Source organism: Natator depressus, chromosome 7 (genome assembly GCF_965152275.1).
Source record: "Natator depressus isolate rNatDep1 chromosome 7, rNatDep2.hap1, whole genome shotgun sequence".
Classification (NCBI taxonomy): domain Eukaryota; kingdom Metazoa; phylum Chordata; order Testudines; family Cheloniidae; genus Natator; species Natator depressus.
The window spans coordinates 44,881,545-44,898,641 of NC_134240.1; the positions used below are offsets into that span (position 1 = coordinate 44,881,545).

A 17,097-nucleotide genomic window follows, 5' to 3' on the forward strand; every position below is an offset into this window, starting at 1 on the left:
CATCACCAGACAGACATTTAAATTGTTTTATTTAACTAAAACAACGTTATGTATTCTGGATTTTTTTCTTCAACAGCAAGCATATAATATTTTAACAAAACAAGCATATGAATTTTTAAATGTAGTTAAACATTCAAGTGTTTTAAAATCAGATTTGTTGTTGTAAAAATTGTTTTTAACTAAAATAGTTGAAGTGGTTGTTATGGAAGTATTTTGCAATTTCAACAACATTAGCCTTTGTTTTTGGAACACTGAAGTCTTTGCCAAGGAGGTGCATCAAATGAGCACTGCAACCGTATGTTATTAGCTTGGGATTCTCTTCTAAATAATTTCTTCTCATCTTGGATACATTTGCAGCATTGTCTGTCAGCAAGGTGTGTACTAGACCAATGAATTTTTTTCCACAGTTTGTTATAGCTTTTACTGCTACTTCTTGTAAGTATTCTGCTGTGTGTGCATTTCCTGATGTATCAATTGTTTCTGTAAGGAAGACATTCCCTTCTTCTGTTGTCACACAAGCACATACAACAGGATCATTGTGGACATTGCTCCACCCATCAAGACTCAGGTTAACAATTTCACCCTCTAGACCTTTTGCACACTGCTCAATTTCTCTTTCATACACTTTATCCAGAAATGTGCCTGTGACATCAGCTCTGTTTGGTAGACTGTATCCTGGTCTTAATGACTGAACCATGTTAATGAAGTGTGGGTTCTCAATCATACGGAAAGGAGAGTTTGTTGCATAAACAAACTGGGCAGTTTTTCGTCAATTACCTCTTTCTTGTAATCTGCTGGTTCTTATCACAAAGTTGTCAGTGGTTGTTTCTGGATGATGGAGATTTTTTTTTTCTTTTTGCTACAGGTGATATACTGTGGCTATGTGATATACATGATGTGACTGAAACATTATCATTTGCAGATAACTCTGAAACTATAGAAAATGATGATGATCTGGAAGGTGGATAGTCTTCAGAATCCTGTATGTTGAGGATGGATTCTCCTAAACAAAATAAGTCAATGCAGTTATTTAATTATTATTACCATACTGTTCATTTAGTATAACTCATTGCATTCACTGACACTCGGTACTACTTTAAAGGTGAAATTGTAAAAGGAAGATCGGCCTATTTCAGCTCTTTATTTTTTATCACAACTGCATCTAAAATAGTACCGTAGAATAACAACTATATTTTTTGCTCAAACATGAGAATTCAAGAATAGTCCAGAAGGAAGAGAGGCAGTCCTTAAGAAAGAAGTATGAAATAAAAAAGTTTACCAACCTGAAGATCCTGCATGTTCAGACATGTTCCTTTCATCATCTTCCTTCCTCTTTAGAAGGAACACTTCTCATGATGTTGTTTCATTCGGGCTACCAGGCTTTGCATTTCTTTGTTGCACTGTTTGCATTTTGCACCCATGCCTGTCTTACCCACAGGTAGAGGAACTTCATTAAAATATTCCCAAACTGGGTCTCTTTTACAGCCTGCTGCCATTATAGGTTTTCCCTTCTAGTGAGAGAATGATATGGTAGATCTCAAATCAATGAAGGCTACACTCAGAAAGACCTCAAGACTTCTGGAATATGCTGTTCAAACAGTTTCACTTTTGTTTCTACTGCCTGTCCCTTCCTTCTCACATTTATCTCCAGACTTCTCTTTGTCCAGATCTCTTCCGCCCCCAACAATCTTCTATTCATTGAACTTTTTGAAACTTTGCACTTTTAGAGAGAGGTAGGGGATTGACTCTGTGTACACAAATTTGCAGAGGGACAATAGGTTGAGGTCTGTTATTTCTCACCTCTATATATTTATTTATTTATTTATTTAAAAATATTTTTGCCGTTAAGAAGCATGTTATCTCTGGAGACACAAATCCAGTTTGAGAACTGCAAAACTAAGCATCTCTGATGGTATCTTCTAGACTGAGCACTGAGTCCCATTGGGTAGATAGAAAGATTAACCTAATTAATCTATACAGAAGCTCCTGAAGCCCCATAAGATTGGGTCCCTAATCCATGAACTATTGGAACTCATTTACAAAACTTTTCTTAAACATTACATGAATATATTGTCTCATACTATAGCATTAGAATTTATAATCCCCTTTTCATGATATATCTTTGAGCTATAATGTATCTTAATTAAAACTGTCAGGTTTTATCAAAAAAATCCGATTTAAATTAAAAAATCCGATTTTTTTTAAATGATTGATTTTTATTCAACCTGTCTTCCAGTCACATCTAGTTTAACTCCCTCCAGTATGATGTCTTATGGGTAGGGGATTCTTCTGATGGTATAGAGCCACCCAAGGAGCTTGTGTGTAACCGTGCTTCTGACTGGGCTTAAGGGTGGTGGCCAGGCAAAAGGAGGTGTGAGCAGTGCTCCCTACGGTCTGCTTTTAGAATGTCCCATTGGGACTGTGAGGAGCTGTGCCTAAATTAGAGCAGTTTGTATACCAGGGATTGGACAGATCCCTGATTATACCTGGGACACGGGGAAAATAAATGTATTCATGCACCAAGCATAGCTTGGTCAGACCAGAGAATCTGGTCCATTATATCTGGTTTGCCTACAACAGCGTAATTTGAGCTAACAGTTTTTATAAGCTATAAGTATTACATAGTTTGGATTTACCAGAAGTGGTGACTCAAATGATTGGATACACTTTTCTGTGGTGGTTTTCCTGTAATAATTATAATGGTTGTAGAGAAATTGAGCTCTTGACAGAATATACGCTTATTCCCGTTAATGTCTGGTAAATTAATGTTTTAGCACAAATACAAAATGGATAACATTTACAAAAATTAATAACTTGAAGGAATACAAATGCACTCATATTCTGAAATAAACATTGGAAACTGTAATCATTTACTTAAAAGGAGCTGAATTCAAAAGTTTGTTTCCCTGCAAGAGTTGAATACACCACAAGCTCCTACAGCAGTGCAAAGAATACAGAAAAGTATTTTAGTAAGTGCTTGCCATGTCATACCCTTAGACTCCAGTTTTGGTTGTTAAATGAAGGAGGAAGAAGGTATTGGTAGACATGAAAAAAGTTTCAGAGTGGTAGCCGTGTTAGTCTGTATCAGGAAAAAGAACAAGGAGTACTTGTAAGGTGCCACAAGTACTCCTTGTTCTTTTGATAAAAAAAGTTGTAATTTTAACGCTGCATGTATTATTGTCTGCGAAACTTTAAATAATTTTATAAATGGTTTTCAATTAACATTGTATAAAGAGTATTGTAGGTTTAAGAAATAGGAAAAGATTCACTTTTCTTTGCATAGGCTAGATTGAAAAAAGCACACTGAGAAAGTCAGTAAAACGTCAGTGTAAACTAGAGTTTCTCAGACTTTTGAAAACTGAGCTCCCACTTCAGGAAAATGAAACCAATTAGGATCTCTTCAACCTCTGTTCAACCCCATCATGTGTTAAGGGTCTACTCATCCGTAATTTATATATCTTGTGCACTCCCCCAGATCCAGCTAATCCTTGGCTCATCCCACACTTTGGGAAATGCTGCTACAAAAGTTAACACTTATTTCTTAAAGCAGTGGTCTCCAAACTTTTTGGATCGTGCATCCCCAGGGCCAGCCCTAGGGAAGCAAAAAAAAAAAAGGGCTGCCGCTGGCATGCCGCCAAAGACGGAGCAGGGAGAGCTGGGCTGCTGCTGGCATGCTGCCAAAGAATCAAAGGTGCAGGAGCGCTGCTGCAGCCATGCCGGTAGCACTCCTTCTGCGCACCCCTAGGGATGGTCTTGCGCACCCCCTGGGGTGCGTGTGCCCCACTTTGGAGACCACTGTCTTAAAGTAACATGATTGTGAAAGGCAAAGCTTGCAAGATTGAAGATAAATACCAATGAAAGACAGTTCATTACTCAAGTGGTCTACTAGGCTGCAATAGTTTAAAATAAGATGTGATCTGATTCATCTGTTGTATTTGGTGTCATAAGAAAATATCTAACTTATGAGTTCATAGTTTCACTTTTATTTCTATGGTTAATATTCAAATGAAGCAGGTTTGTGTGCAGATGCTTAGGTCAAAGCTAATCCCTTTTCAATCAACTGATTGTTTCCTTGAACGATATCTTTTATTCCCAGTATGGTGAAGAAAAGTCAGCTAGGCTCGAGACAGGACTGTATTAGCAATCTTATGAGCCCTTTTATCAGAGCTTCTAAAGTGTCTGTTTTTGTGAAAAACACAATTCTGGAAATTACTTTTCCTTGGTCAAATTTTACTATGTAGCCTAAACATACCAGAGCTAAAACCACAGCATTGGAATCTTGATTAATTAGAAGAAATCTAGGCAGATGATTACAACTGCAGTAATTTACCTACAGTTTAATTTAAAAAGTACTTTAAACTATCGTTTGTTTGGTGGAGAGAATAATAGATAAAAAATAAAATTGGTGGACGGAGGAGGAGTCAGCACCTGAGTGGATGGATTTAAGCATGAACCTGATGCGTTCATGGCAACCTAGGCCATAGAAAAGATGGGCAGGTGCATTTTGTACCAGCTAGAGCTTGTGCATTGTCTTCATGTTCAGCTTCAGATACAGTGATTAATACTCCTGGGGGAATTCTGCACCACAGCGCAAGTACAGAATTAATGTCCCCCCCCATTGACTTTTACTGTTTCCCCACAGAATAACTGATTCACACAACCCTTCAGGGGAGCGGTCCCAAGTGGGTACATCTGGTTTGGGTGTTGGGAGCAGCCAGGGGAGATGTAAATCATTGCCTCAGGGGGCAGGGCTGGGCGTGCATGCAAGACTCTGTCCCACTCGCGCATTATCGTGGTGCAGCAGAAGCCGGGGAGGGGCAGGACTGGAGATGCTCCTTTTGTGCACTGGGCTCCAGCTCCTAGTTCTGACTGGGTGTGGGGGAGCGGGGATGACACAGGACTTCCTCTTCCCCTGCACGGAGCAGCCAGGGCTAGGTCAGACCCACTCCCAGGAACCTCCTTTGGCTGCAGGAAGTTCTGCAACCCTCCCACTTTCTGCCCCCATTATTCCCCAGCTGTTGGGGGAGGGGTCACTGTATGGGGCACTCCCCCTGTCTACCCAACCTCCATGAATCTGGACATCCTGCACACATACACCCCCACTGAGCCAGACCCCCTGTACCCAGACCACCCTCCACTGAGCCCCCTGCACCCCGCTGCCAAGCCCCATCTGCTCCATGTCAACTCCCCCTGCTGAGCCCCACCCCACCTTCACTTGAACCCCACCTAGAGTCCCATTCCCCCTGCACTCGGAACCTCCCAATGAGCCCCTGTGCATCCAGATCCCCCTCTTCACTTGGCCCACCACCGAGCTGCCCACACCCAGATTGCCCCACAATGAACCCTCTCACCCCATACCTGAACCCCCCCCCCCACTAAGCCCTTCCACACCTGGATGGGGGGGCATGGATGGGCATGCATGTGAGACACTGTCCCTCTCGCTTGCTATCGCAGTACACCTGGTGCAGAGTGGAGGGCCCCGGGATGTTTCTGGGGCAGGCCTCGCTCTTGCGCTGTGTCAGGGTTGGGTGCAGCCTCCCCACCAACTCTGTGCCCCCTGGGCAAACATTGGGGGTGGGAGGGCTGCAGAGTGATCCCCCACCTCCATGCAGCCAGTGGCCTCTGCTTGCCATTGCTGTGCTGGAGCCTGCATTCCTTTTGCCCTTTTAATCTATTGTATTCAACAATTTCAGTTCTTCTCCAGTGCCTGTACAGTGAGATGTAAGGACTACACTAGATATTAGCCATGCCTTTCATGAAGGCCCCAATCTGGCAAAGCATTGATTTTAGGTGCTTTATGCACATAATTAAGGACTGTGCCAGATCATGGCCTAACTTCACTCCTAAGGATGTGCTGCCCTTTAGGGTATGTCTGCACAGCAAAGAAGAACCCGCAGTTGGCTGGTGCTAGCCAACTCACGCTCACAGCATATCCCTGCAGCTCCTAGGTGGAGGGGCTAGGGGGCTCCATGCTGCCCACGCCCGCAGGTGCCACCTGTGCAGCTCCCATTGGCTGCGGTTTCCCGCCAGTGGGAGCTGTGGAGCCAGCACTTGTGGTGGGAGAAGCGCATGGAGCTCCCCTGGCTGCCCCTCCCCTAGGAGCTGCAGGGTCACGCCTGTCGGAGCTGGGTAGGGAGCCTGCCAGCCCCGCCAACCCTCCATCCCCCAGCACCAGCACTGGTCCCAGGTCACATGCCACTGCCCCCCCCGGCAGTGCCAGCAGGGGTCCTGGGCCGTGCGCTGCCACCCATCTCCCCCCCAGCACCTGCAGTGCCCCAACTCAAGTTTTAGTTAGAGGTATATAGTAAAAGTCATGGACAGGTCACGGGCCGTGAATTTTTGTTTACTGCCCGTGACCTGTCCATGACTTTTACTAAAAATACCCATGACTAAAATGTAGCCTTACTTATGAGACCATGTGTAACCCCACAGCAGCCCCACACGGTCTGTCTCCCCATATCTTGACCTGACCCGACAGATGCTGTGAAGAAGGCAGGCTGTTTCTCTTTCCTATCATCGCTGGGGCTGGCAGGAGCGGCTGCTGTGTTTTAGCACCACAGCGCTCCTCTGGTGGGCAAAAGATGGAATTGCAGCAACTTTGCAGCAGTTGCTATTTTCTGGGGAAAAAAAATTAAAAATGTGCGTGCAGTGGCACAGAATTCCCCCAGGAGTAAAACCGTGAAACTGGCTTGTGTGTCTTATGTGTAAAATACTTGGCCTATGCAAATAGCAGGGTGAAGCAGGGTATCAAGAGGGAATTGTTAGCTACAGGTTACCCACCATCCCAAACAAGACAAGCTAACAAGTAAAAAACCAAGGCCACAAAAACAGATCAGTATGGTTAAAAACAACTGAATGGAAGCAATGGGCTGACGGAAGTAAACAGATTAAAGTAAATTTTATCAGAATAAGCAAAAATATATTAGTCTAGGTTATGTGCAGTGTAGCTGTCACCATGTCTGTTAGTTCAGGTTTAGTTATTGTGATTTGTGCATGAGAATGCTTTAACTAGAGATTTAGAATACACAGGCACACAGATGAGGTCACGTGATAAGCTGAATCTGCACAGTTTCAAAATGGGATGACAGATAGATAATTAACAATGAGAATGGAGAAGATGAAGGGTTGAACGTAGCAGAGAACAGAGATATGAAAGAGTCACCCTGTTTCCAAGTGAGGTAACATGATCAATTACTTTTCTTGCCATATCTGTTTTTGCATGTATATGTAATTCTTAGGTGATAACAGCATTGTCTTAAAATGTAATAATAAAGGCTAAAAGAAACTGTTTAAGACTAAATTGAGATAGATCTAGTTTTTCATACAACAAAGTGTGTATAAAAAAAACAAAAAACAAACAAACAAACAAACCCAAAAGCCACACAAATATTTCAGCTTTTCAGAGAGACAGTTTTGTAAAATATTGGAGGAAAAGAAGTTACCTAGAAGGTAAAGCAGAGGTTCTCCAACTGGAGGCAGGGAGGTGCGGAATGTATTCTGGAGGTGAGGGAGTGAGAAGCTTTAGGGGGAAAAAATTACTATGCACATTCAGAGCTGGGAGGCTAGAGAGCGGTGGCTGCTGGCTGGGCGCCCAGCTCTGAAGGCAGTGCTGCTGTCAGCAGCAGCAGAGAAGAAAGGGTGGCATGGCAATACTATAACATACCCCCTTTACTTCTCTGCTGTTGCTGGCAGCTGCCCTGCCTTTAGAGCTGGGCTCCTGGCCAGCCACCTCTGCTCTCTGCTCTGCCTGCAGCACTGGGTGGCTGGAGAGCAGCAGTTGCTGTCCGGGTACCTGGTGGGGGACGTAAACTACTACAGACACGAAGAAGGGAGTGCGATCAAAGAAGTTTGAGAACCATTGCTATAGCGTATTGATCGGAGCCTATAACTTCAGAATGTTGTAACTAGTCTCAATAACTTTATTCTACTTTGGTGCTTAGTATTTTGGTAGTTATCCTCAATAACAGGACCTATTTATAATAATTCCCCTGTGATTGAAAGTGAATCCAATGGATTGAGAATACTTTAATGTGATTTAAAGGATTTTTGCACTATTGCCCCAGCCAGGCTTTAAGTCACTCTGAGACTCCTCCAGTCCTGGAGCTGTCTGGATGCTTGTACTGTCTGACGTAATTTAGAAGAGTGAAGTCTGCTCTAGCCTATGGTGGCTGCCACTAGACCCAAGGAGCAGTTATAATTGCTGGGGTTTGGGGGAGAAGTCCAACCATGACCCTTTTTCCTTGTCTGTGCACACTGCATAGAGATCTTCAGGAAGCAGGAAGAGGCGCAGATTTTATTGTATGTAGGTTCTTATACTTCCATCATTACTGTAGAATCTGAGCAGTTTCCGTTAATGCAGTGGTTCCCAAACTTTAACAACCTGTGAAATCCTTTTACTAAAATGTCAAGTCTTGCGAATCCCCTCCTTAAAATGAATATTTCCAGGGATTTTTTCCTTTACCTGCGTATAAATTATAAAAGCAGTGATCTTGGAAATATAAAATTTGTTTTTGTGATATGCTTATTACACACTATTTAATATTTATCATTACAGTATTTTTATTACATTATGAAAACAGCAACACTCTTCCAAGATCTCACTTTCATAGCTTGTATCACTTTGAATAAACCTGTTATAAGACAAGGCTCCTATATTTCATCAAGGAGTATCAGATGTGAAACAGCATGGAGGTATTTAAGAAGCCAACTCAAAAAGTTCCTCCTACACAAGCATTGAGGTCTTGAGCAGTCCAGGCAAACAACGCACGTTACAACAAAGCTTAAACTTGTTGTTTATAATAATTTTAAAAACAATACTAGCTGCCTATTTAATTTTAAAAACAGCAAAAAATATCCATCTCCCTTTCCATTTCTTATAAGGAGTTTTGAAGTTTAAATCTCTTCAGTGTGATAGATATGCTTGCTTTGATCTGCTTAGCTCTTGGAAGTCCAGGGGCTCCAGGCTGCTGGCCCCATGCTGCCCAGAGTTCCTAGGGAACTGTCCACCATTAGGGAATTTTCCCCTGGGAACCCCCTGTAACATTTCGCAAACCCCGAGGGGTTCACGAACCCCAGTTTGGGAACCACTGCATTAGTGCATTAAGCAGTGTGACTAACCTGATCATGTGGTTTGTTCCTCTCTCATCCTCTCCACAGGGGGGAAATTGTGTGGGCAGTGAAGTTTTTGTTTTGCTAGAATTTAGGTTTTAGTTTTTTAAAATATACACAGTGTTACATCTTAGAGAAGGTTTGAAGAAGTGCAATTTGCACTTGGAGCAGAATATGGTGATGTTTGATGGTCCATAGTTCTCGTGGGAGTTTGTTCCACAGTATCAGACCAGCCCCTGAGAAAAATATGCCTTCTGCATGGATGGGCTTTATACACAGGACTCTCTACACTGGCTCTTTCTCATATGAAAATGCCTGTATGAAGTAAAGAAGTGAGAAGCAGCTCAACTGAATAGGAGAATTAGGCCCATAGTCTTGAGTTTAATTTTAAAGGAAAAGATATTTCCTTACTAATGGGCAAACATCTGAAGTTTTAGCCTGAGTACATTATTCCCCACTGGAGATCACTATTTCAACTCATGGTTTCCCATTATAAATCTCAGCTTTGTGTGTGTAAAATGTATATACAAGATGTGTTTATTGTTCGTGTATATATAAATCATCTTAAAGTTAGTTCTCCAGGAGAAAGTGGGTTTTCTGTTTTCTCCATTTTTTAATAAACAAATCTTTGATGTGTCCATAATGACACTTATAGATACAAAGGTTTTTAAAAGAATGATCATATTTATATGTAATCCTGGTTACTGTTGACATGACCTATTAATGTTAAAAATAAAAAATACAACCTACCCCCCTTCCAAAAAAACCCCCCAAACAAACAGTAACCATGCCACTATGGCGTTTTAACAAGTATCATGGGTAAGGAAGACTGTTACGCATTTCCAACAAATAATTCCTTTCTTGTTAGATTTGAGGTTCTGAGTGGTGATTTATTTTATTTATATTTTCCTATGTTCATTTTTAAGATAGGACATTTCATAAAGTGATTTTTCTTAATTCAGTTCTACAGTAATTAACCCATAAAAAACCTGGAAGAAAAGACACAACAATTAAAGCTGTCGTCTCTAAATTATTAAAGCTGTATAACCTATTCAATATTTCTAAACAAAAAACATTCTCTAATAGCCTTAAATCATAAGTATCTAAAAATAACAGCTTTCCTATATTAAATTAGCACCAGACCATGTTTGAACATGAATAGAAATGTTGGAGAAGAGTAATCTCTGCAATCTACCTCCCTTTTTATGTACATTAATGCTCAAGAAGAATAATCCTGATCCAAATAAAATCAGTGCTGTTTCTTGCACTTGGTAAGTTGTATAGATGAAGTAAATCTTGGTATATAGCATGAGTTCATCTGGGATCAATTATTAAAAATGATTGAGGTCTTCCTCAACCTAGATTTTCCCCCCACCCCCAAAAATATGGATAATTTTTAAACATAATAGAGTCCAAGGTTGTGGTAAGAGGGAGAAGGATGTACAAGAGGAAGTAATAGCAAAATGGGAAAGATGGTTTTTTTTAGCAGATATGTAACAGCTCTTTGTGTATAAATAAATTAAGCTAACATGTGAGTCTCCTTTGTTTTAAGAATAAAACAAGACAATATGTAACCTTTATCTTTTGTTTTTTCTAGTGATATGCAGCTTCCGAGGATCTATACCACAAGGCTTAGTCTTGGAACTAGGAGAAACTGTCCAGATCTTGGAAAAATGTGAAGGTTAGTATGATGGATTGGAATGTGGGTGTGTTTCCCAAAGATAAATCTTATTTGCAGTAGAAATAGATAAATTTACAGTTGAGGATTTTAATTAATCATTTTGGGACCATGATGTATCAGATCATCAAAATACTCTGATAAAACCTCATTTGACCCACTTTCCATAGGAAAGACTAGAGCATTACTGGCAGTAATCCGGTCTGATAGGAGGTCAGCATGTTTAAGTAAACCATCTGTCCAGAAAATGTTCGAACCCTGACTTGAGAGTTTTATGGTTATTGAGTTCAGTGGTAAATTTTCATCATGTTGACTTTTGAACAAATATATAGATTTCCAATCATATTTTGTAGTTTTTATCCCCTTCCTATTAAGTTGAGCTTACCACTGTTACTTATTTTCCATAAGTATTTGAAAATGTGTTTAATGAAATATATTAGTGATTTGGTTGGGATCAAGACTGAAAAAGAATAGTTTGTTGAAGTTATTGATTTATGTAGGAGAGTGTTTTACAGTTAACCTTCTTTACCTTCTTTTTACCCTTAAAAGTAAATGCCATTTCCAGTACATTACAGCAATAGCAGTTGTTCTCTCTCTTTGAATATATACATATAGGGTCCAATCCTGCTGCTTTTTTACTCATGGGAATAAACCAGTTGAAGTCAGTGCTGCTAATCACATGTGAAAAGGATTTGTCTCCTATCGTACAGAAAAAGCAAGCAACCGTAAATTATTTGTTTGTAATACCATTGAGGCATATTTTTGACAGCATAAAACATGAGAGGACATGTTTCACTAAAACCTTTGAGATGGAATTATAGATTCTTAATCCAAAGATGTCTTCAAAAAATTAATCCAGGTCCCAGATCTATAGTTATGAATCTGAGTTGCAGATCCATGGGCCATTCAGTCTTTTGTTTTCTCTCTAACTTCCGTGAATAGGAATGTAATTCGTGAATGTTCCATCACAGCAAAGAACAATTAGGATTTTTAAAAAAAATATAGATTGCAGTGCATTAAAATTTACTCAGTCAGTAGTTTAGCATAGTTTAACAATATAACATTTTAGCCATAGACCACTGAGCATACTACAGTAAATACAAATTTTAAATTGATAACTCCAAAAAAAATTAGAATTTTAAAAACACAAATTAAAAACACAAGATTTAACCTTCCCCCAAATCAATTATACCTTTAAAATCGCTACTCCTAAAACATTGTAAGAAAATAAGATTAAAAAAATTAGGAGTACAATATTTCATTTTGGTTAAGTGGCCTGGCTCTCACATGTTTGTTCTTTTGTTATGGCCAACCAGGCAAATAAGATAACAGTCTGTATAACTGAAATGTTTTCAGTGCATAACAAGTATACTGATTTCTGAGCTGATGCGGTAAAAGGCATGTAGGCCAAGAATGGAAATAGCCATTTATTTCTCAGGTGGCAGTATAGGTTACAAGACTATAAATTAGGTTTCAGAGTAGCAGCTGTGTTAGTCTGTATCCGCAAAAAGAAAAGGAGGACTTGTGGCACCTTAGAGACTAACAAATTTATTTGAGCATAAACTTTTGTGAGCTACAGCTCACTTCATCGGATGCATTCAGTGGAAAATACAGTGGGGAGATTTATATACACAGAGAACATGAAACAATGGGTGTTACCATACACACTTTAACCAGAGTGATCAGGTAAGGTGAGCTATTACCAGCAGGAGAGCGGGGGGTAGGGGGAACCTTTTGTAGTGATAATCAAGGTGGGCCATTTCTAGCAGTTGACAAGAACGTCTGAGGAACAGCGGGGGGGGGGGGGGGAGGGGAGGGCTAAAAAACATGGGGAAATAGTTTTACTTTGTGTAATGACCCATCCACTCCCAGTCTTTATTCAAGCCTCAGTTAATTGTATCCAGTTTGCAAATTAATTCCAATTCAGCAGTCTCTTGTTGGAGTCTGTTTTTGAAGTTTTTTGGTTGAAGAATTGACACATTACAGACCTAAATGTGTCAATTCTTCAACCAAAAAACTTCAAAAACAGACTCCAACAAGAGACTGCTGAATTGGAATTAATTTGCAAACTGGATACAATTAACTGAGGCTTGAATAAAGACTGGGAGTGGATGGGTCATTACACAAAGTAAAACTATTTCCCCATGTTTATTCGCCCTCCCCTCCCCCCCCCACTTCCCCCCCCCGCTGTTCCTCAGATGTTCTTGTCAACTGCTGGAAGTGGCCCACCTTGATTATCACTACAAAAGGTTCCCCCTACCCCCCGCTCTCCTGCTGGTAATAGCTCACCTCACCTGATCACTCTGGTTAAAGTGTGTATGGTAACACCCATTGTTTCATGTTCTCTGTGTATATAAATCTCCCCACTGTATTTTCCACTGAATGCATCTGATGAACTGAGCTGTAGCTCACGAAAGCTTATGCTCAAATAAATTTATTAGTCTCTAAGGTGCCATAAGTCCTCCTTTTCTTTTTAAGACTATAAATAGTGTGTTAAGTCTGCAGCCTGGCGAAACCTACATGGACAAAGATGATGGTCTCTCAAAACCAGCATAACTCCCTTCTTTCCAAATAGGCCCTTTGCAAAGTTTGGAACAGAGACCTCTAAACATACAGTTTGAAATACTCAAATATTTCTCATAACTATAGATATTTTTTGTTGGAAAGTTACGGAGACATTTGTTGTATGAACAACTGCCACATCCAATTGTTTACAGTTATATTCTGCTCTGAGCTTATTAAGGTTTTCTCACTTTTGCCGACAGTGCTAACCAAGACAAATTCCAAAAAGCCCAAAGAATGGAGGGAATAGCAAACTTGCAAAAGCCAAGGGAATGTCAGCAAGGTATACCTTGCTGAGCTTTTCCTCCACACATAACTATGGCAGGTGCTGTCCATTCATATGCTGCATACAGAGCCAATAAATATTAAGGCATTTGTCTTTTGTTGAAATAGCGTATTCTTCTTCGAGTGCTGTCCCTGTGGGTTCTCCACTCCAGGTGACGGTGTGTCCTGGCGCCGTTGATCGGAGATCTTTGGTAGCAGTGCCTGGTTGGGATGCACGCGCTCAGCTTCTGTCTCGTGGTGTTGTTAGCGTGCGCATCCTGCACCCCCTCAGTTCCTTCTCAACCGTCCTTGGCTGAAGACGGGACTCGGGGCAGTGCTCATCTCTTAACTGGTTGCTGTAGGAAATAAGTAGAGAAAAATAGAAATAGCTAGCGATTTCCCAGTTCTCCCTTTGCTTTAGCATAGTTTGTTAGTTTCCAAAAAAAAAAAAAAATCCTCAAGTTAGGCCTTGTCTACACTACGAAATTAGGTTGAATTTATAGAAGTCGGTTTTGTAGAAAGTGTTTTTATACAGTTGATTGTGTGTGTCCCCACACAAATGCTCTAAGTGCATTTAGTCGGCGTTGTGTGTGTCCACAGTACTGAGGCAACCGTCGACTTCCGGAGTGTTGCACTGTGGGTAACTATCCCACATTTCCCGCAGTCTCCGCCGCCCATTTGAATTCTGGGTAGAAATCCCAATGCCTGATGGGGCTAAAACATTTTCGCAGGTGGTTCTGGGTATATATCGTCAGGCCCCCGTTCCCTCCCTCCCTCCATGAAAGCAACGGCAGACGATCGTTTCGCGCCTTTTTTCCTGGGTTACCCGTACAGACGCCATACCATGGCAAGCATGGAGCCCGCTCAGCTCACCGTCACCATATGTCTTCTGGATCCTGGCAGACATGCTACTGCATTGCTACACAGCAACAGCTTATTGCCTTTTGGCAGCAGACAGTGCAGTATGACTGGTAGCCATCGTCAACGTAGTCCAGGGTGCTCTTTTAACTGACCTCGAAGAGGTCAGGGGTGCCTGGGCAAACATGGGAGTGACTCAGCCAGGTCATTTCCCTTTTAAGTTTCGTCTCATGGCAATTCAGACCTACCGGCAGTGCACTGTCTTGTAATCAGCAGCCAGGAGAAGACGATGGCCAACAGTCATACTGCACTGTCTTCTGCCGAGCACCCAGGAGATGACGATGGCTAGCGGTCGTACTGCAGTCTGCTGCCAGCAAGATGTATAAAGATAGATGAAGTGGATCAAAACAAGAAATAGACCAGATTTGTTTTGTATTAATTTCTCCTCCCTCCCTCCGTGAAATCAACGGCCTGCTAAACCCAGTTTTGAGTTCTATCCTTGAGGTTTTGAGTTCTGTCCTTGAGGGGGCCATTCTGTTTCTCTCAAAGCCACCCCCTTTGTTGATTTTAATTCCCTTAAGCCAACCCTGTAAGCCATGTTGTCAGTCGCCCCTCCCTCCGTCAGAGCAACGGCAGACAATCGTTTCGGGCCCTTTTGCCTTGATTGCCCGAGCAGGAGCAGACGCCATAGCACAGCAAGCATGGAGCCCGTTCAGCTCACTGCAGCAGTCATGACCATTGTAAACATCTCGCACATTATTGTGCAGTGTATGCAGAACCAGCACCTGAAAAAGTAGGCGAGGAGGCAACGGCAGTGCGGTGATGAGGACATGAACACAGATTTCTCTAAAACTGCGTTCCCCCACAATTTGGAGATCATGGTGTTACTGGGGCAGGCTCATGCCATGGAACGCTGATTCTGGGCCTGGGAAACAAGCACAGAGTCGTGGGACCGCATAATGTTGCAGGTCTGGGATGATTCCCAGTGGCTGCGAAACTTTCGCATGCGTAAGGGCACTTTCATGGAACTTTATGACTTGCTTTCCCCTGCCCTGAAGCGCAAGAATACCAAGATGAGAGCAGCCCTCACAGTTGAGAAGCGAGTGGCAATAGCCCTGTGGAAGCTTGCAACCCCAGACAGCTACCAGTCAGTCGGTAATCAATTTGGAGTGGGCAAATCTACTGTGGGGGTTGCTGTGATGCAAGTAGCCAACACAATAATTCAGCTGCTGCTATCAAAGGTAGTGACTCTGGGAAATGTGCAGGTCATAGTGGATGACTTTGCTGCAATGGGGTTCCCTAACTGTGGTGGGGTATAGACGGTCCCAAGATAGGGATATGCATTCCGGACCACCAGGGCAGCCAGTACATAAACCACAAGGGGTACTTCTCAATGGTGCTGCAAGCATTGGTGGATCACAAGGGACGTTTCACCAACATCAACGTGGGATGGCCGGGAAAGGTGCATGACGCTCGCGTCTTCAGGAACTCTGGTCTGTTTAAACGGCTGCAGGAAGGGATTTACTTCCCAGACCAGAAAATAACTGTTGGGGATGTTGAAATGCCTATAGTTATCCTTGGGGACCCAGCCTACCCCTTAATGCTCTGGCTCATGAAGCCGTACACAGGCACCCTGGACAGTAGTCAGGAGCTGTTCAACTATAGGCTGAGCAAGTATAGGATGGTGGTAGAGTGTGCATTTGGATGTTTAAAGGGTCGCTGGCGCAGTTTACTGACTCGGTTAGACCTCAGCGAAACCAATATTCCCATTGTTATTGCTGCTTGCTGTGTGCTCCACAATCTCTGTGAGAGTAAGGGGGAGACGTTTATGGCGGGGTGGGAGGTTGAGGCAAATCGCCTGGCAGCCGATTATGCACAGCCAGACACCAGGGCAGTTAGAAGAGCACAGCTGGGCGCCCTGCGCATCAGAGAAGTTTTGAAAACCAATTTCATGACTGGCCAGGCTACGGTATGACCGTTCTGTTTGTTTCTCCTTGATGAAAACCCACCCCCTTGGTTCCTCTAAATTCCCTGTAAACCACCCGCCCTCCCCCCTTTGATCACAGCTTGCTTGCAAAGGAAATAAAGTCACTATCATTTAAAAAACGTGTATTCTTTATTAATTGATTATAAAAATAGGGAGATAACTCACAAGGTAGCCCGGGTGGGGTGGGGGAGGAGGGTAGGAGGGAAGGAAAAGGCCACTTTAAAACTTGTTGAATGCCAGCCTTCTGTTGCTTGGGCTGTCCACTGGGGTGGAGTGGTTGGGTGCCCGGAGCCTCCCACCCCATGTTCTTGGGTGTCTGGGTGAGGAGGCTATGCAACTTGGGGAGGATGGAGGGCGGTTAAGCAGGGGCTGCAGTGGCAGTCTGTGATCCTGCTGCCATTCATGAACCTCCACCAGACGCCGGAGCATGTCCGTTTGATCCCGCAGTAGCCCCCGCGTTGCCTCCTGCCTCCTCTGATCTTCCTGCCGCCACCTCTCCTCACGTTCATCGGCCACTGTCCTGTACTCTGCTATTGTGACCCTCCACACAGCTCTGTCAGCGCCGGACGACTGCGTGAGCTCAGCGAACATGTCATTGCGCATGGGTTTTTATGCCGCCTTATCTGAGATAGCCTTTGGG

At 42.6% G+C, this 17,097-nt stretch overlaps 1 protein-coding gene across 6 annotated transcripts in view; it reads left to right on the forward strand.

The window, feature by feature from the left end:
• The window catches only part of DOCK3 (dedicator of cytokinesis 3), a 628,721-nt gene that overhangs the window by 82,752 nt on the left and 528,872 nt on the right, over nucleotides 1–17,097 (forward strand). For all 6 annotated transcript variants that reach the window (XM_074958290.1, XM_074958294.1, XM_074958289.1 and 3 more), the window contains exon 2: nucleotides 10,706–10,789. In XM_074958290.1, the coding sequence (XP_074814391.1) occupies nucleotides 10,706–10,789 (84 nt within the window). The remainder of the gene's footprint in view (nucleotides 1–10,705; nucleotides 10,790–17,097) is intronic.